Here is a 20,775-nt window from a genome sequence, read left to right as displayed (position 1 = left end):
TATTAATTGGTCTTTAGTTGTTTTGTCTTGGAGCCACCTTTATGCATTGGTACCATCTTACCCTTTTTCCACTCCTTTGGAATCCTGCCAGAGATAAGACTTAGCTTGAACAACTTCGTCAGAAGAAATGCCATTTCTCTTGCACATTCACATAGTACACAGGCTGATATGCCATCCATTCCCACTGCTGTGTTCACATTCATATTTTTTAATATGCTGAACACCTACCTCAATTTTGATATGTGTCTCTGTATAATCTGTACTTGGATGAAACACTTTTGCAAAATGATCACTCAGCAACTCAACTATTTCCTTTGGCTCAGTCACCTTCTTACTTTGAGCATTGTTTAGTCATTCTACCATAGTTGTTACATGAAATAACTCTTTTGGGTTTACTTTAGTCTGTTAATTCTCTCTCTCCTAGTCTGATTTAGCTTTCCATACCATACTAGTCACCCATCTTGCTTGCACTTTGTACTGCTCATGAATATGCTGATAACAATTATCTTTATATTTCCTCCACAATGTTATCTTTTTTCGCATCTGTTGCTTTATATCCCTACTCATCCGCTTAATTCTAACTTGGTTTATCCTCCTGACCTTTAGTATGCAGTCTGATACTGTTACCTCAAGTAATCTCTGACCACTTGTCATGCGCTACTGACATTCTTTCTTTATAGCTTCTCAAGCCATGGCACTGCTCCAATATGACTCCTGAGTCTTATAATCACCAGCCTTATAGTTGTACATAAACCCCTTCTTGACAGAGAACTCCATGTGTTTGTCAACTTCCCAGAACAAGACAGCATAGTCACTCTCCCAAATTGGAGGCAGTGTCTGTCTATCTTGAGTTATGAATACATCTTCTGTTGCTGTTATCAGATCCAACACTCTTGTTCCCTCTGTAACATGTTATTTCATGTAATTATCCCTTAGCAAATGTATAAATCTCACTTCCATCTTGCTATGTCCCCTTTCATTGTCGATGTCCCCATAGTTAGTCTTCCATAATAATCATTCTGCCTACACTTGTGCTGATTTGCCGATACATGGCATCTATATCTTCCTGTGGACCTCCCAGTCTATAGCAGCACCCAACAACATATTTTGTCCTATTTGTCTCTATCCCTCACCAGACAGCCTCAAATGAACATCTCCCTCAGACTTAATATCCTCTTTAAGTTCTAATTTTGTTGGTTGTAATTCTGCAGCTGTCGTCAGCAATACCCCACCTCCTGTCCTGTGCCTTCTATCCTCATTGAAAATACCATACCCTTTACATTCTATCCCTGTAACTATATCATTTTCATCTCATTGATGCCTATAATTTTTGGCCAAGTTGAGCTTACCAATGCCCTAAACTCCTTACCCTTATTCCTGATACTTCTTCCATTCATTTACGTGCATTTCAATGTCTTTTTGTACCTATAGTTACTCGTGTGATGCCACTACCAACCCATTTAAATTGGAGACCCTGTGAAATCCCATTCCCCATTGCATAATCATTATGGTATCTATGCTCATTTATCACAGGGATGGCCAGACACATGCTTGATTTCATCCTCCCTAATATCTTTAGTTTCTCTGGTTTTGCACTACTGCATTCTCACTAAACAACTCTTTCTCCAAACATCTAATCCAAAACCATTCAAATGCAGTCTGTCAGGCACATACAAATCTTTTCATCTATCAAACTCACTCCATACGTCAATAAACTGAACACCATTCCTACTGCACAATCTTCTCATTGGCAATAATGGTCATTCTTCTTAGTTCTATCCTGTCATACTGAGGCAGCAGACGGACAATATTTACTTTCTTGCTCTTCATTTTCGCTTTCAATAATAACTCTTTCATATTTTCTCTCATTACATATTTCTCACCATTCAAATCATTTGTTCCAGCCAATACAATCAACTCATTCACCAACATCCTTTATCTTTACACCTGGAAAACATGCTTTTGTCACTTTATCATTAATTAAACCTCTTATCATTGAATCCCCCATACAACACTAAATGTTTTTTTCCCAGTTTCTCGCACTTTTATGCTCTTCCCATTCACCATTTCTTTCATGTTCCATCCTTTCGTATCACTCGCCAATCATTTCTCCAGTCGCTCATGCTCACATTTTGTCCTGTGAAGGAGGCCATGTAAGCATGCAATTTCGTTTTTTGCTAACATTGCATCATCCATATTACTTTCAACACTTCATTCACTCTCTCAGCCATATTTTGTGCACTATCACTTACTGCTTCCACTACTGCATTCTCCACAGCACTTGACAGTCTGCTTTATATCCTTATCATCAGTCACTTCATTCTTTCACATCTCGCATTTCTGATATTCATTTATAAAACATTTATGCCAAACATTCTCTCCATTCTCACCCTTCTATCACAAGCCATTCACTCTCGGCAACGAATACCTCAAACATGCAATATATTGAACTAAATCACACACTTTGATATCTTGCAACATCAATGTCTTCGTCACCATTTTTCTCATGGTCACTGTGTATCAGTGCATAACAAAAACCAATTTTGAAAAGAATATTACTAATATCTACTAAAATAATAATTTAACTAATATCTACTAAAAAAAAAATAACTTAGCTGAGCAACACGTTTACTGCCTCCACTACTCAAGACGATACTAGTGCCACTTATAATTGTTTACAGTTATAAGAGGTAATTAGCTAAGTAGGCCAAAAGAAATTACTAAGTTTTTTAATGCATGTAAAAAAGAATGATTATGGAAAAATAACTTTAATGAAAGCTAATGGTGAGGAAGTGTCAGAAACAGAAGAAATAAGTTAAATTATTTAGTGATCACTTGCAATGATATTGCAGTGGCAAATGTGACAGACTAATATGAGAATAGAATGAGTTGAACTGTAGGATATGAGATTACAAAATATCCATGTGAATGTGGCCATGGTATTGATGGGATATCAGCCTGAGTTAAAAAAGCAACTGGAATGTACCTGGAAATTCTGAAAGATATGGCCAGGAACAGATCTGAAGGGAGAGTGTATGTTCATAGAATCACCAGGAATCGAAAACAACTCAATGGAACATAACAACAACAAAATTACAACATCCAAGAGATTGCCACTTACTAGACTTTTTAGTATAAGTCTCATCTGACAGAGTCTCAAGGGAGATTAAAGAGAATAGGACAGTACCATTACATAAAGAGGGCCTCAAGACAAAGGTTACAAATTATGGACCAGTTAATATCTTCTGATTGGTGTTTTTAAATCTGCTACAAGTCTGCAAGATTTTCTGACTAAATTGAATAGCTGTTGTAATAGATATGGTATTGAAGGTCAGCAATAAAAAGACAAAGACAATGAAAATAGGCAGAATCATTGAAAATGTCAACTGTATTGTGAATGGAAAACCTGTGGAACAAGTAAAACATTTCAGCCGCTTAGGCACGATTTTTAGTGAAGATGGTAAATTAAATATAGAAATAGACAACAGAATCAGCAAAGCTGGTATGGTGGGAAGTCAATTGAATAAATTCATATGGAATAAGAGAGAAATTAGTCAGAACACTAAATTAGCTGTATACAAGACAGTGTTCAAACCAGTTTTAACTTATGGATCTGAGAGCTGGGTCAGAAGTAAAACACTTGACCAAAGACTAGAGCCCGCAGATATGAGAGTCCTGAGAAAGATTAGAGGCATGAACAGATGGCATCAATGGCAATATCATATTAAAAACGAGGATATTAGGAAAGAACTTGACATTGTCATCATCCAGGAATGCGTTAGCAGAGCTAATCTCAGGTGGTATGGTCACTTAAACAGAATGGGCGAGGAAAGATTAGCAAAACAAGTGTTTTCTGCCAGGTTGGCAGCAAAACAACCCAGAGGAAGACCAAGATATAGGTGGATTGATACGGTACAAAGTGCCTTAGACGATAGAAATATAAGATCTGATAATGTTGGAGTCTTGACAAGTAACAGACTGATTTGGAGGAAAATTGTAGATAGGAAGTTAGTAATGATGTAATTTTTTTTCATGTAGTACTATCATATCCTGTACACCCCTTGAGGGTACATGCGGGAATTTGATGATGATGATGGTGTTTTAAGTATTGGAAACGTTTAAGGATAGAATTCAAGAATGTGTGGATAGGAATATGATATTCTGTGGAGACAGCATTGTTTTGTGAAGAGAAGGTCTTGTCTCTGTAATTAACTCACTTTCTATGATAAGAGACTGAGTGGATAAAAGAAAGGACTACACCATAATACATTATTAGAATGAGCATAGGTATATGACAGCATATTTGTGTTATAACATAGTAGACATTTGATGCAAGAATTAAAAGAAGTTGATATATCTAGAAAAACTGAGACATGATGCAAAAAATTAGCAGAAAAATAGACAAAGTTTTGTTGGAGGATATAGTTTTGGCATATGAAGTAACTGGACCGGAGTTTGTGGGCAAAGTGAGTCATCAATGTCAGGAAGAAATTTGTCTTGTTAGAGAAGAACAGTGTCAACAATTGAGACATTTGGAAAAAAGGTAGTTACGTCAAAACTGATATTCTATATTTTTATTGTTGATGTATTTTGTTTGTGAAATGTTGTGCATTTGTGTATTTTTGCCACTGTGTTAATATTTTTTTAATATTTTATTTTATTTTTTCACTTCATTGGTTAATGGTCAGTGATTAACCAAAGCAGTTATCCTTAGCCTACTGTAGCATGTACTAATGTAACTTGTGATCCTGTGTATGTGTGTGTGTTCCTGAGGATGACCTTGATGTAAAGGTCAAGACATCAAATTTTATTTTGATCTGAAGTAACAATTTTACTTTAATGAAGTAATTACGGATACACTCTACCATGTGTATCCCTAATTTTTCATGAGTACTCACCTAGCATCTAAGAGGAGTGATAAAGATTTTTGAAAAGTTGGTAAGAATATGCATGCAGAAATAGATTGACAGACAAGCTATACTTTGCAAGGAACAGCATATGTTTACTAAAGAGCGGTCACGTCCGAGTAATTTACTCATTTTATAATAATGTTATGGTTAATTTATTTAAATTAAGGGGATATTAATGTTATGGTTGAATTGAATAAAGGGAATGGATAAACTGCTGGAATTTGGCAAATGGTTTGCCAAATACTGCTGGAATTTGGCAAACCATTTGACAGGATACCATATGAAAGGTAGTTGCATAAATTCCTTTCAATGACTTTCAAAAAGCATTCAACAGTATAGATCAATAATTGGCATGGGCTGCACTTGAATCTTATGGAGTGAATAGGAACTTGATATGTTAATTGTAAAACATCAGTGACAATCCAGACCCTTCTGTGAGAAATTGTGCAGAAACAAGATGGTTCCAGATAACAAGGGACACAAGACAAGGAGATCCAACATCTCCAGGCATTTTTATAATGTTTTGGGAAAGAACAGCAGATGTCCTTAAGAATAATATAAGGGATATTTCAATTCAAGATGCTAAAATAAATAATTTATGATTTGCAGATTACATAGTCATTGTTGAAGAAGTTGAAGAGGAATTAGAAAGAACAATGTTTGAAGTTAAGTGAAGAAGGAAAGAGATATGGGTTGATAATGAACATTGAAAAAACAAAAAGCATTACATTCGGACAGTGGCACACCCAGGGTGGGGGCCAAGGGGCCCTGGCCCCCTCCAAAAGAAAAAGGAAAAAAACACTAGAAAAATTTCCAAAAATCTTTTCCTAATTAAAATTCATTTTTTTTTAATTTCTGTTGTGTCGTGTCTTCTATTTCTATACTACTTATGAATTAGCGATCATTGCAGATGCTCAGTCGTAGATCGTATGCGATGCGTAGTGTGTATTCTCAAATCGTCTACTCAACTCGGCGCCCCCCCCACCCCAAAGATTAAATCTTGAGTGCTCGGCCCCCTCCAAGATTAATTCCTGAGTGCGCCACTGCATTCGGAGAGAAGAGGATGAAAAAAAGCAAATAATGGTCATTAGACAAGACCTTGAAGAGGTTAGAAACTTCACATGTGGAGGGAGCAACATGACATACAATTTAGACTATAAAAAAAAGAGGTAAGATCTTGGATAACAAAAGCAAACATTAACCTACAGACAATAGACAAGATATGGAATAATAAATAAATTGGTGAGCGTTTCATAAATCTGAGACTGCTGGAAGCATGCATATTCACAAATGCTCTCTGTGGTTGTGAGACATCGGTAATGGTCAATGACTCTGTGAGACAAATATTGGCTTTTGAAAGAACATGTTATAGAAAGATACTACAAACAGGATGGGACCAAATGAAGAACTGTATCAAAGTAAACTACAAAGAGAATATAATACATAATATAATTCAAAAGAAAATAATGAGTTTTGATTTATTTATTACATATCTGCAGAATGGATAACAGTAGAAAGATCAAAACCTTGGAGCTTGGTACTGTGGATGGCATAAACAAAAGAGGACTGTCGAGACAAGAATGGGTAGATGATGTGAACGGGTAGTGTGCAGAGAGTTTGCAGGATTTGAGTCACTTAGCAATGGACAGAGAGAAATGGCAAAGAATGGTGAAACAACCATCAGACACCAGTGGACATTGGATTCATTGGCACTGATGATGATGTTTGAAAGGAGGCTAAGAATTATCATGGAAAAGAGACTGTTGGAAGAAGTAGCTGAGTCCAGGCCAAATTGGGATTGTCAGAATTGTGTTTTAATTTTTTGGTGTACGGCATTAAAAAAAAAAGTATTCCAAGGTTGGGCAGATTTGGGAGTTTATGGTACTGGCGGTTGTAAAACTTTGGCAGTTTTATCCTTAATTATTAATGTGAAAAATTGCTGTTCAGATGACCCCAGAAGAAAATTAGGAATGGCTAAAACAACAGTCAGAGACTTGTCTAAAATCTAGAAGGATGGTTCTATATCCATGGGAACAAAGTTGAGGATTTTAGATGCAGTTGTTTTTCCAAGAGACTTGGATCCTAAAGAAGTGAGATGAGAAAAGGATAGCTGCTTTTCAGATGTGGTGTTGCTGGAGGCTGTTGAGAATATCATATACTGAAAGGTGTACAAATGAATGGGTGTTAGAAAAGATCAATAGAACTTGAAGGCTCCTTAAGGATATTGACAGAAGAAAGTTAAAATATTTTGGACACATTAAAAGGATGGAAAGAGGACTTCTCAGAACAGTAATAGAAGGTAAAGTTCCTGGAAAAAGTGGAAGAGGTAGATCATCAATGAGATGGATGGATGGTGTGTGTGAGAGAGAGAGAGAGAGACTGATCTTCAGAGAGTTGAAGCCTCCAGAAAAGCATACAACAGGACTACATGGCAAGACATGGTGTGGCACATCACCGAGCATTGGAGTGACCATACGGCATCTGTGGATGCCCAGTGAGCAGATGGATGGATGATAATGCTCGTCTTCATCGAGTGAAGCGTTTGGACTAATATCGTCAAGGAGTGTGGTCACCTCTCAAAAGACTCTTGTATGGATTGGCCAGCTAGGTCTCCTGACCTTAATCCTATTGAACATGTCTGGGGTACTCTAGGTAGATATGTTGCTTCTCTCATCCCCCTCCCCAAAACCTTGAGGGACTTTGGAGAGCTTTGCAGGAGCAGTTGTTATTACCAACTGAACTCCTGAGCACATTATAAACAGTACAAAATGTTGAGGGGGTTACCACATTCCTTATTGCGACTTTGACAATCTAATTTTTGGTCATTGGCTTCATGTATCCATTTGTTATTGAATTAAATATTTAGTAACAATTTTTGTTGATGTTTCTTTCACAATCTTATACTGCTTTTCAACAAATTGCAAAAATTCATGACACAATATTTGAGTTTTCATGATTTTTCTCTTTGTTCCTTAATTTATCAAAACCAGTATAGTTTTTCTCATATTTTGACCAGTTTTGTATAGCGTAGCAGAATTATAGATTCAACTCAGATAAGTGATGTACATTCAGTAACAAATGTCAGATCATTAGCCATCTGTTCCAAGAAGTTTCAAGAACGAATAGAATAGTACTTCCTAACAGGATTTGTTTCTAAAGAATAATAATAAATAGCCGTTGAAGCAGTAACTAGTACAAAAAAAAAAATTTTTTTTAGGAGGCTGAGATTGCTAGAGGTGTTTGTTTCTGTTAAGAAAACTTAGTGCATATTTTATTTGAAAGATCAGTTCAAAGGTATTAGATGGAGAAATTTTTTTGAAGAGATGAGATGAAACTGACTAGGTCAGCTAATCTCTCTCCTCCATTAGAGAATGATCTGGAACTTGTTCTAGTAAACAATGTTATGCAGTGTCGTCAGCTAAGTGGTGGAGAGAATTTGCTCTCTTTCAAAAGACAGTATTTGGGAATAATTTTTTTTTTTTAATTTAGAAGTTTTTAATTATCAATAAAAACTATTAATGCTAGAAATAATTTTAAAATTACTCATATTACACTTGCAGCACTTGAAAGAACATGTTGTCGTTGTCAAAAGAAGTATCGAGTGACTCATAAAGGCAATTATGTTACAAGAGAAGAATGTGAATATCATTGGGGACGATTATGGAAGAAAAGAAGTAAGTTTTGCTTATTTTTAAAGTTAGTTAAACATTTTCAGATCTCACTCTAGTAAGCACCATTATGAGCACTCTTGTTCACTATTGTTGCATATGCTTCTGTGGTCAGAGGACATGCTAGGAATGTTTTTGCCCCCATCTTAATAATTAAAGAATCAGATCGGATAAACTAATTTTATTGATTACTCAATTAGTTTTGTGAAAGCTTTTGTTTCCCATCATCAGGAAAATTCCATGAATAAACTAAACTACACATAATAACAGTGAATATGCATGATGAAAATATTTGAACATGAATAACTTGATGAATAACTTGATGAATAACATGAATACTTGATGTTTTGTTTTGTTAAGCACCATTATAACAAACAGTCTTACTCACTATTGTTGAATAGGCTTCTGTGCTAGGAATATTTTTGACCCATCTCCATAATTAACGAATCAAATAGGATAGAAATAATGTGGGATTTAATATCCCTTAATTTAAATAATAGTAAACTAATTTTATTAATTACTCAGTTTCATGAAAAGCTTTTGTTTCACATCATGAGGAAAATTATATGAATAAACTAAAAAACATAACAGTGAATATACACAATGAAAATATTTGAACATGAATAACATGAATATTTCGTGTTTTGTTTCATTTGTATGTGCTACCAGTTTTGTGTTTTCTTTTGTTTTTGACGTTCCTTTCCTGACCAGCCTGCCTTGCTATTTTGTCTGACTAAATGTATATATGGGAGAAGTACTGCTCCTCTAAAGTCTTAGTTTACTTGTTCATCTGATTGTCTTGGAAGTTGATTTAAGAATTTTTTGATTAATGTTCTGTTGTAACCATTCTTTGCTATGATGGAGTACAGATATTCTAACACTTGGTTTCTTTTATCTATATTAGTAGAAATTCTATAAACCCTATCATGTGGGGAATAGATAATGCCTGCTTTTTATGCCAGGTGGTGATGGATGCTGCATCAACAAAATTGTGTGAACACAGTTAATCTAAGATGGTATGGTCCGGTGTTGGCTTGTACATTAGCACTGCGACACTGCAGCATCCCCGAGGAAAAAAACGAAAAAATTAAATTTTGTTTGTGTTTATAAATAATAACAATGCTTACAACATTATATAAATGCAATACAGCATGTTAAAGGTTACAGCTTATATTTTGACATTGATTGAACAGTTAATAATTGGAATTATTCGATTAATGCTTTAGATTACAAAACAAATGCACTGCGATTTAACACAGTGTCGGAATTATCATGTTTGGTCAGTTCTGGCTAGACTCACCAATATTCGTTTGCACTTGTCACTGCACGTAACAAGTGAATCTGACACTGCTTGTTGAGTAGTGTTGCTACAGGTATATTGTATCCTTGCATGCGTTATTTCTGTGTACAAAACTTTTATTATTCGTGTGTGTTCGTGGTGAGGGTGAAATATTTTTGGTAAATCTTATTTTATGCTGTAAATAGCGTATAATTATTTATTTATTATAAATACAAGGCTTGAATTATGACAAGTGTCACTGTTGAAAATATGAAAAAAATTATATTTTCTCAATTATCGTTACACAAAACAAATGCACTGCGATCTAACGCAGTGTTGGAATGTGGAAACTGACACTGCTTGTTGAGCAGTGTCACTACAGATACGTTGTATGCTTGCTTGCATTATTTCTGTGTACGAAATTTTTACTATTCGTGTGTGTTCGTAGTGAGGGTGAAATATTTTTAATAAAGCAATTTTTGTAATATGTAAATTTACTTATTAATAAATTGGTTACTGATTAGGAAAAAATGAATTATTTTTTTCTTATTTTGTATATGCAGCACCCACACTTAAAATTTTCACTGGCTGCCACTGGTATGGTCACTTAGAGAATGGGAGAAGAAAGGTTACCAAAACAGGTGTTTGATGCCAAGATGGCAGGAAAAAGAACCAGAGGAAAACAAAATTCTAGATGGTTTGATTCAGTCAGAAGTGCCTGAGAAGAATGCAATGTTAGATACTACAGTATTGGAGTGCTGACCTGTAATACTAATTTGGAGGAAATTTGTTGCTAGGAGATTAATTATAATGTAAACTTAATCATGTGGTGGCATTATAGTAGCCTAAACTATCCTTTGATGTCTATGAGGAAATTTCTGAGGATGATGAACAAAATAGTAATTATCAAGGATGTAGACAAAACAACATAGAAATATGCTCATAATAATATTACAGAAAACAAGATGATGGTATGATAACAGCATTAGCAAGAAATGTTTAAATGCTGTTATACTATAATTAATTACCTTTAACTATGCAAATATCAACATTCCTTAATTCCACCATTCAAATGATTAGAAATCATAATTTTCATTAAAAGATTCCTGATCACCTTTAAAAGGTTTAAAATTGCTTAAAAGGTACTCTGATCTAATAACAAATACCTAAGGCATATATGTGATTATTACATTAGCAAACTTACATAATGGTCTTAATCCAGTGCAAAATATTAGTTCTTTCCTGACGGAAAATAAGTCAGTAAAATACAATCACTCCTCTGTTTACGATGCAATGCCTTTCTAATGATCCATTCATAACTCGGAAATCACGATATGAACCAGAAGAACATTTTACAATTTAGGACATGTTAAAATGTGTATGTTTGTTTTGTTATATTTTTAACCAAAAATTACTCTTTGTTCATAGCACACAAAGTACAAATTATAATATTTCTGTATATATGGTGCTGTACTTGAATAAATAATGAATCATAAGTGTCCAGTGTTTCTGTGAGTTTAAAATAATCATCTGGAAACACATGAAACAAGAATAATTCTTAAAAGCTACTGCTTTATTAATTGGATAATTCATTGGAGTAGGCAGGCTAGTAACAACAACAGCAAATTCTTCAAATTCAAAAATCGTACCAAAGCATTCTAAGGATGATTCACCAGATGCATAACATGTCTAAGGTCTAGGCTGGTCCTCAGGGATGAGATGGCAGCAGGAGTGGGCTTCTTTAAAAATTTGTATGCTATGTCCAACTTAGTTTTCACAGTTTGCTTCATTCTGTCTACTTTGCAAAATCTCTATATTATGAGGGTCCATTTCATTATACAATTGAATTACCTTATGAATAGAGTCAAATGCCTTTTGCAATTTTTTATTGTAAACATCTTTTGTTGGGGGGGGGGAGGCTTCATGATCTGCTTTTTTTTCTCTTCTTCTGTAACTGTTCTGTGCTACTAGTTCTATAAGGTCTTCATTTGCGAGCTATTCTTCCACAGTTTCCACCATCTGCTGTTCATCTTCAGCGTCAACCTCCAGATCTTCAGCACTATTTTTTTCAACAATCTCTGTCACCTCACTCCATGAATGACGTGACAGAATGCATGAATCCTTTCCAAAGTCTAAGGGTTTTCTTGCCCTCAGTAGCAGCAACAGGTAAAAGAAAAAAATATATTCTTAAATTGCATGCATTGAAGATAGCAGTAACATCCTGGTCTCTGGGTTGCAGAAATGAGGTGGTATTCAATGAACATTTTAATGGATGGCCTATCATAAGTGGTCATAAGTTGCATATATATCATAATTCCAGTATTGACTGTATATGTTAACCCTTTAACTGCTGATTTTATATTCTACTGACATTGTCCCATGTACTGAATTAGTTTTGCAAAAAATTTATAAATAAAATCAATTAAAATTCTTACTGAAGTAAGTAAGAAGTCTGGATTCTTACATTCTTGATTATGAATCATTGATATACGCTTGTTCACTCAAAAATGGCAATAATAGTGTTCATCTTCAGCGTCAACCTCCAGATCTTCAGCACTATTTTTTTCAACAATCTCTGTCACCTCACTCCATGAATGACGTGACAGAATGCATGAATCCTTTCCAAAGTCTAAGGGTTTTCTTGCCCTCAGTAGCAGCAACAGGTAAAAGAAAAAAATATATTCTTAAATTGCATGCATTGAAGATAGCAGTAACATCCTGGTCTCTGGGTTGCAGAAATGAGGTGGTATTCAATGAACATTTTAATGGATGGCCTATCATAAGTGGTCATAAGTTGCATATATATCATAATTCCAGTATTGACTGTATATGTTAACCCTTTAACTGCTGATTTTATATTCTACTGACATTGTCCCATGTACTGAATTAGTTTTGCAAAAAATTTATAAATAAAATCAATTAAAATTCTTACTGAAGTAAGTAAGAAGTCTGGATTCTTACATTCTTGATTATGAATCATTGATATACGCTTGTTCACTCAAAAATGGCAATAATAGTGTTTTATAAAATTTGCATAATCAAGGGTGCCCACTTGATTATGCAAATTACACCCATTAATTTATGTAGAAATTAATCAAAATATATAAAGAGCACTGCTATTTACAACACAGTTATTACTAAGCCTACCAAGCGCCAGGGTATGAAAGTTTAGCGTGGACTAGTTAATACTTTAACTACCTTGTTAAAGTTTTAACTTCAGTTCAATAAAAATCAAAATAATCACCCTACGTTTCAACCCTCATATCAAGGTGATCATCTGGAGTATACACATACAAAGAGACAAGCTGCATTACACCATTACAACCTTAATATGACTTTTAAACCACGTGCAAAATTTATAAAAAACATACTCAATTTTTCCAAAAATCTCTTCCCTTCTCCCCCCTATCCAATCCTATTCCCTCAGCCACATGACTGGTGGGGTAGCTGTATGCTACCATACTAGGGAGATTATTATGAGCAAGGTGGTTTCCCATTGCCTTCCTTGCCATAGTATATTTTATGACTGTAGCCACATGTGTTCACGAGACCAGTTTTGCCTGTTTTGAGGGATGAAAAACCCAAATTACTGGAGGGAACCCTCCATTTCCATATGACACTAGTTACTTACTTTCTGAGTCCGGAACACCATTCATATCCTCTCCATCCAAAAAACAGCGGCTTGTATTGCCTTGTCATTGACCATCAGAATGTTGTCTGTGGAGCACACATCGATTAGATCTGGGCAACATAAAAGATGTTCGACAGTTTGAGCATCTCTGCAGTCACAGCTATCATCATCTGCATAACCCCATTTGATCTGGTTACTTCTGCATCTGGACACTCCCACTCTAAGATGGTTCAGAGTCCTCCAGGTGCTATAGGGTAGGTGGTATACCTTGGTTAACTCTTCCTTAATTATGGGGGCTTCTTGAAGTTGAACCAATTCCTTGCATAGAACAAGCTGTCACTCCTCAGGTTTATGGATCAGTGATTTAGTTCTTTGCATAAAGTTATGCCTCAATTTGAGTCAAGAAGCCGTGATGATATGGCCGTACATTGGATGTCTTTCGTCCGTCATCTGCTTTTTTTTCTCCATCTCACCAGCCACTTGACGTCTTATGCCTGGTGGCGCTATGCCTGCTAAGGGATACAGCTTGTTGACTGGGGTTGGTCTTAGGCATCCGGTTATGATCCTGATGGTATCATTTAAAGCCACATCCACGTGTTTCGCATGGGCAGCATACTCCCCTGCAGCAAAACACAATGCCAAAGCCATCGAGCGAAGTACCTCTGGTTGAGCTCCCCACGTCGTGCCGGTCATTTTTCTTATGATGTTATTTCTTGCATAGATTTTTCCTTTTAGTTCCTGGCAATGTACCTTTATACGACAAGGTACAATCCAACTTAACTCCAAGATATTTGGGATTGCTGCAGTGTTCTACTGGCATTTTGCTTCCCTGTTGTGCAGATGGAAAGCGCATACCTGAGTCTTGTTTGGGTTAGGCTTCAGGCAATTGGTGTCATAGTAATTGGAGAGTATTTCTAAGGCTTCTGTCAACCTCTTCTCAACTTCTTCAAAATTCCTTGCTTGACTGCATATAACTGTGTCGTCAGCATAGATAAACCTCCTCACTTTTGGGTGGGTTGGCTGATTGTTAGTATAAATATTATAGAGCATCGGGGCCAATACGCTTCCTTGAGGTAAACCATTCTTCTGATTTCTCCATCTGCTCTTCTTTCCTTGCAAAGTTACATAGAATCGTCAATTCTGGAGCATGGTTTTAACTACATTCATGAGGTGAAAATCTTTCGTTATTTGGTACAGCTTGACCGACAGTTTCTTGTGATTAACAGTGTCATATGCTGCTCCAGTCACAAGTTCTTCTCATAACCATCTTCAATGTGCTGCGTGAGATTCAGAATTTGGCCGCAGCAGGACTTTCCGGCAAAAATTCTTCGACTCTGTAGGTTCCTTTCCTGGTTTAAGTAAAGCTACCACTTGAGCTTTCCTCCATAATTTGGGCAACTGAAGAGATTCTACACACATATTCATCAATTTCACCAGCCGTTGGATGGTTACCAGACCGAAACGCTTTATCTGTTCTGTTCGAATGCCGTCCGGGCCAGCAGCTCTATTCTCTTTCAGGTGACATATAGCTTTTCTTAGTTCTTCTTCGGAGAACGGAGAGGCTAATGAATTAGTCTCATCTTCTTTAATGTGCGTAAGATTGGTTTTCAGTATCTGTCCTACCATTCAATAATAGCTGGTGAGCGATCTGGTTTGGCGTGACCTCTGTTACGTAAACTGGAGTTTTAGTTGAATCGTTGCTTAAATTCTTCACCAGTTTCCATGCTCGTCTGCTGTTCTGTTTCATATCCATATCCTGCAGTAGCTTCATCTATCTTCTCTTTCTACCTTCCATGAGTTTGTCCATCAGTTTTTCGCCTGCCTCAATTGTATCTACAGCGAAAGGATCCTTGTCATATCTGATTTTATATTCTTTTAGTTGTTCCGTCTGGTTTTCATTAAGCCCAGCGATATATTGAGTTCTGCACCCTCGTGGTATGTGCCACCGAGATACTATTTTGATGGTATTCACAAACTCTTCATAGTCACTTGGATCCGCTTCAAGAGTGTTTACTGTCTGATCGAGTTCCTTCGCAAATCCATTCCATTTTGCTTTTTTAAAATTAAACAGTTGCCTAAAAGGTACTATCTCTGGATTGATAACGGCTCTGACTTCACAAGTAACAGGTCTGTGCTGAGTTCTTGGTATCGGCTCTTCTACTATCTTCGTCATCTTCTACTCTTGGTATCGGCTCTTCTACTATCTTGCACGGCTACTTGCTCACTGATAAAGATGTTATCTGGATTATATCCTCTTCTCCACCTTCCACTATTGAATGATGGTCTTAACTTGGGATTGTGGATAAGTTTCAGTCCTCTCTTAGCCCAATTTTCCAGCTCAGCTCAGCCCAGCCCAGCAAGGTGGTACATCCATAGGTACATCCATTCCTGTCAGGCATTTTGTAGCCCCATGTTAAACTCTGATAATTAAAGTCTCCGAGTATTATTTTAATCTTCTGGGCATTAAAGTTGGCAAATTCTTTGAAGACGAAATCTTCATTAGGTGGCTTATATACCGATGTGATTGTGCACTAGTTAACTATGACACTAGTTAACTCACCTTTAGTTGAAAGAGAACAGATATAAGAGCTATGGTAGCTTCCCCTCCCAAGACTACATTGTATATTAAATCTAGTGCACCCTGTAACAAAAAACATAAACAATGCATCAAATTTAACAATTTTGGTAAATTGGGCTTCTCCATCATACTATTAATGTCCACCAAATTGATTTTTTTTAATATGTGTGTGTTGCCTCCACCCATGATGAAAGGTTATTTGCAAACCTATAGTACATTTTGCACTGTGGGTGGGTTAAGGATTTCTTTCCTGTATTTTTATCAGTTATATATATTTTTAATTTATTTTTCACATAATCTGGGAACCCTGCTATAGAGACCAAACATGAACTTTTTTCAAGCCATTTCAAGCCTCCAATAAGCATGATAGTGGTTTCACACCAGGCAATGAAATTCATCTCCCACCTTAAAGACAATCACAATTTGAATTTGACTTGAACCTGCAGCCTGTTGTTTGGACAGCTGGTATGTTAACCAGTCAGCCATCCTGGCCAGCAATAGGATTGGATAGGAACCTGATCCTTACATCCTACAAAAATTTAACAAAACCTCTGAAATTTTGATCAACCATCCTAATCTAAACAATAATGCTAGCCTTAAAATTCTAAGGATATAGATGCCACACAATCAGCCCATATAACTTCCAGTTCTCCAGCAAATCCTCACTTTAGAAATGGTAAATTCCAATCTCTCATATGTTGGCCACCATCACTACTGTTTTGGTTTTAATTTATCTGTGAGTAATCTCTGGCCAAACAGATAATAGGACTCTTGATTTGATGTAGTAGTTATTTTCACCAGAGGTCAGGCCATTAATGTTAAACAGCTGACCAAATTATTGTGACTGTAATAAATTTAGTTTAATCCTTTATCCAAGTGTCAGCAAAGTTTGCACCTGAAAATATCTTCAGGACTGAGGCAAGGTGGTACATCCATAGGCAACTTGTAGCAAAGATGGATCAAGCTGTCATCACTCCTTGTCTTAGTATTTCCCATAATGCAAAGCACATCTCCCTGTGGACATTAAGGAGAGGGTCACTACCCAGACTGGTTTCGACCTTTATTGAGGTCTCATCAGCGGGAGGCAGACCCAGAAGTGGTGATACTAAGTCAGAAGCAATGGAGAGGTCATATTTACTTATACAAGTTGCCAAAGGGTGTACCACCTTATGATTAAATTACTCTAGATTTAGAGACATTTTTCTTTCCAACAACTTTCTCTAAATCCAGAGTAATTTAATAATAAGGTGGTACACCCTTTGGCAACTCGTATAGGTAAATATGTCCTCTCCTTTGCTTCTGCCTTAGTATCACCACTTCTGGGTCTGCTTTCCACTGATGAGACCTCAATAAAGATCGAAACCGGTCTGGGTTTCGATCTTTCGATCCATTATGGGAGATACTAAGACTAGGAGTGATGACAGTTTGGTCCACCTTTGCTATGAGTTGCCTATGGATGTACCACCTTGCCTCAGTCTTGAAGGTATTTTCAGGTGCAACCTCAAACTTCCAACAATATTGTGACTATAGTATACTATGTGTATTGTAGTGTAGCTGATCCCTTTGTGTGTGTGCGTGCGCACATACTCCAAATGATAACCTTTATATGAAGTTCAAAACATATGGTGATTAGATTTATATTAAATTGAAATTATTACTCTAACATGGTAGTTGTCTCCATAATTTATTATAATGAGTGCTGATTATGTAAGCATGAAGGAAAGGACTTTAAAAGAGCAATAACTAATAAACAATAATAAACAATTTAGAAAAGGTATTCATAATAAAAGAAATAATTATATAGAAATGGAGATTTTAAAGATCCAACCTTATTTTAAAGCCGAATACATGTAGAAACTTCGAAAGTTTCAAAATTTTGGCCAGAGAGCTTATGTGAATGCAATCCTTGGCATTGGAGTTACCTTGGTTGCTCCATTTAAAAGACAGGAGCATTTTTTGAACTGGTTGGTTTTCTTCAGAGACCAAGTAGAAACCTTAAGACATCGAAAATTCTCATTAAATACCAAAGCAATCCTAATGATAATATTATTACTACATTGGGAACATCCTCAGAGTCTAAAGAATTACTGTGGCCAATCCACACTAGCATTATTCACATGGTGCCTGTCGTATATCTTTTTGAACTCATTCACTGACAACAAAGCACTCAGATCACTTCCAGCTATGCATTCCACTCATTCACCACTCTCCAAACAAAAAATCTAGTGTTTGCACTCCTTTGCTAATGGTATTACATAACTCCTCAGTTGTCTGCTTGTTCTCTTATGTCATGCATTGGAAAATTTCTTTTTCTTCTACTTTGTAAAACCTTTTCAGTAAGTTGTATGTTTCTGTCACATGTTTCCCTCATTTTTGCCTGTCACCTAACAGCCTATCATCATAGAGATTACAGCCTTCACTTACAAAGGGGTTCCATTCTGATGATCCCATCATAATTCAGAAATTACTATATGAACCATACAGATGTTAACAGGTATCGTGCTCACATATTAAAATGTATTTTGTTTTGTTATAATTTTTACTGGTTTCTCTCTTTGTTTTATGGTGAAATAATACAGTGTACAAATGATAACATAAAATTTCTGTATGCAGTATTGTACATAAATATTGTATTGTGATAAATATGGAAATGTGTTTACAGTACTTCTCTGCACTTACCAGTAAAACAATAAGCTGGACACACGTGGATCAAGAGTAATTCTTTATAGCTGTTAATTAATTGGTTGGTTATAGAGGCTTATGGAGGCTAATGAGTTCACATCGATTATAGAGGTTAATGTCTTCACATCACTTGCCTTGGTATCCCATAATGCATTATACATATCCATAAGGATATGTATAATGCTGTGCATTATGGAAAGGGTCACTACCCATCAACCTTTATTGAGGTCTCAGTGGGAATTAGACCCAGAAGTGATACTAAGGTTGAAGTAAATCGGAGGTCATATTTCCATAATACAAGTAGTTATATACCTTATTAATTAGTCTGGATTAGAGATAGATGTTGAAAGTTTTTCCACTGGTAAGGCAATGATGCAAAGTCATTAGTCTCTATATACATGTTCCCCAGTTGTGAAGTTACTACACGCACAAGCTTTGTTTGCTCTACTTGGATAAAGGATTGAACCAAGAATATAATTTCTCGGCATGTTTAACTTATAGTTTAACCAAGTGAAAAAAATCTTTCAACATCTATCTCTAATTCGGAGTATTTTAGTAATAAGGTGTGATACCTTTGGGATACTTGTATATGGAAATATGACTTCTGTGTTACTTCAACCTTAGTATCACTTCTGGGTCTGGCTCCTCATTATGGGATACTAAGGCAAGTGATGTAAAGTCATGAGCCTCTGTATACGAGTTACCCAGTCATGAAGTTACTTCGTGCACATACTTTGTTTGCCCACACTTGAATAAATGATTAAACCAAGAATATAATTTTTTAGCATCTTTATTTATTGCATAATCAAGTAGAAAAACTTTCAACTTGCATGTCTCTTGACCTGCTTGTCTGTCCAGCGTAGCACAACTCACTGCTGCAGTCGATCTTATCGGCAATAGATTTTTTTTAGTGGTGAATGGGGAGGCTTTGCAGGTTTTAGGAGATTAGAGATCTTGTTGAGGGAATAGAAGAGAACCTTTATGCTCTGTTGTCATAGTAGCCACAATACCATATCTGTGAGCAACTGTATTTAGCAGAGAATCACTGTTCCTCTGAAACCTTATGCTTCATGTTCATCCAATGTGTGGGAAGTTGATATAGAATTTTGTTGACCAGTGAACTGTTGTAACCATTCTTTATCAGGAATGATACTGAGGAAATCAAACTCTTGGTTTCTTTAGTCTGTGGTATTGGAGATTTTGTAAGCTCTATCACATAGGGTATGAATGTTTTTTTATGCCAGAAAATAATGAGAAGTGGCATGAAAGTAATGCCCAGTGTTTGTTGGCTTCCTGTAAACTGAAAAATTGAGTATATTCTGCTCAGGAGTGTGTCTAAAAACAATAATTTCACTTTCACTCCAAAAGTGAATTTAATAAGAGGTTGAATATTATTCAGGTATGTAACAAATGGGTAATAGAGCTGGGCCAAGTGATGAATGCCATTTACATGTCTGAGCCGAACTTTAGGTTATATTTTGGTACTGTAAGGTTTTCTCTTCAAACCACTTCATGAACAAATTTTCTAGCAGAGGAGAAAAGGAAGAACCCATTGCCAGCCCTTCCTTCCTTTTCCAAATATTCCTCTTGGAGTTTAAAAAATGTGTCATTAATACACAATGTTTGAAGAGATCTATGGTGTCTGGTTGAAATAGGTCCTGTAGTAGTGGTACAGTTTCACTCTTGTAACATGGGTGAAAGGCTAGTGGTATCTAGGCTTGCAAGTAGATTGATTGGAAGTTTTTGTTGCATTCTATGAAATGCAACGTGTTCTTTATATTAGACGCGTTACCATTGTGAGGGCTTACCAGGTTTGCTATATACTTAGATAGTATTGTTATTGAAGAAAACTTTGCATCCACAGTAGGTCTTAGTGGCGAGTCCTGCTTCTGTACTTTTGGAACACCATGATTCCTTGGGATTGGGGGAAGGGTCTTTGGATCAGTTCTGCATGTCTTTTTTAATCATATTATTTGTCTTATTATGAGAATGATTCATTAGGTCGTGATCAAGTTTAGTATTAGTGT

General features: G+C 36.1%; 1 protein-coding gene across 2 annotated transcripts in view; it reads left to right on the top strand.

Moving 5' to 3' along the window:
• Positions 1-20,775, top strand: part of LOC150092573 (uncharacterized) — a 283,311-nt gene that overhangs the window by 185,364 nt on the left and 77,172 nt on the right. For both annotated transcript variants that reach the window (XM_090414418.1, XM_090414417.1), the window contains exon 9: positions 8,471-8,584. In XM_090414418.1, the coding sequence (XP_090270544.1) occupies positions 8,471-8,584 (114 nt within the window). The remainder of the gene's footprint in view (positions 1-8,470; positions 8,585-20,775) is intronic.

The sequence above is a fragment of the Typopeltis vanoorti genome, chromosome 25 (genome assembly GCF_054136105.1).
Source record: "Typopeltis vanoorti isolate ZY-2024b chromosome 25, IOZ_Tvanoo_1.0, whole genome shotgun sequence".
Lineage (NCBI taxonomy): Eukaryota > Metazoa > Arthropoda > Arachnida > Uropygi > Thelyphonidae > Typopeltis > Typopeltis vanoorti.
The sequence above is the reverse complement of the archived record's forward strand: the minus strand, read 5'-3'. Positions and strand labels throughout refer to the sequence as shown.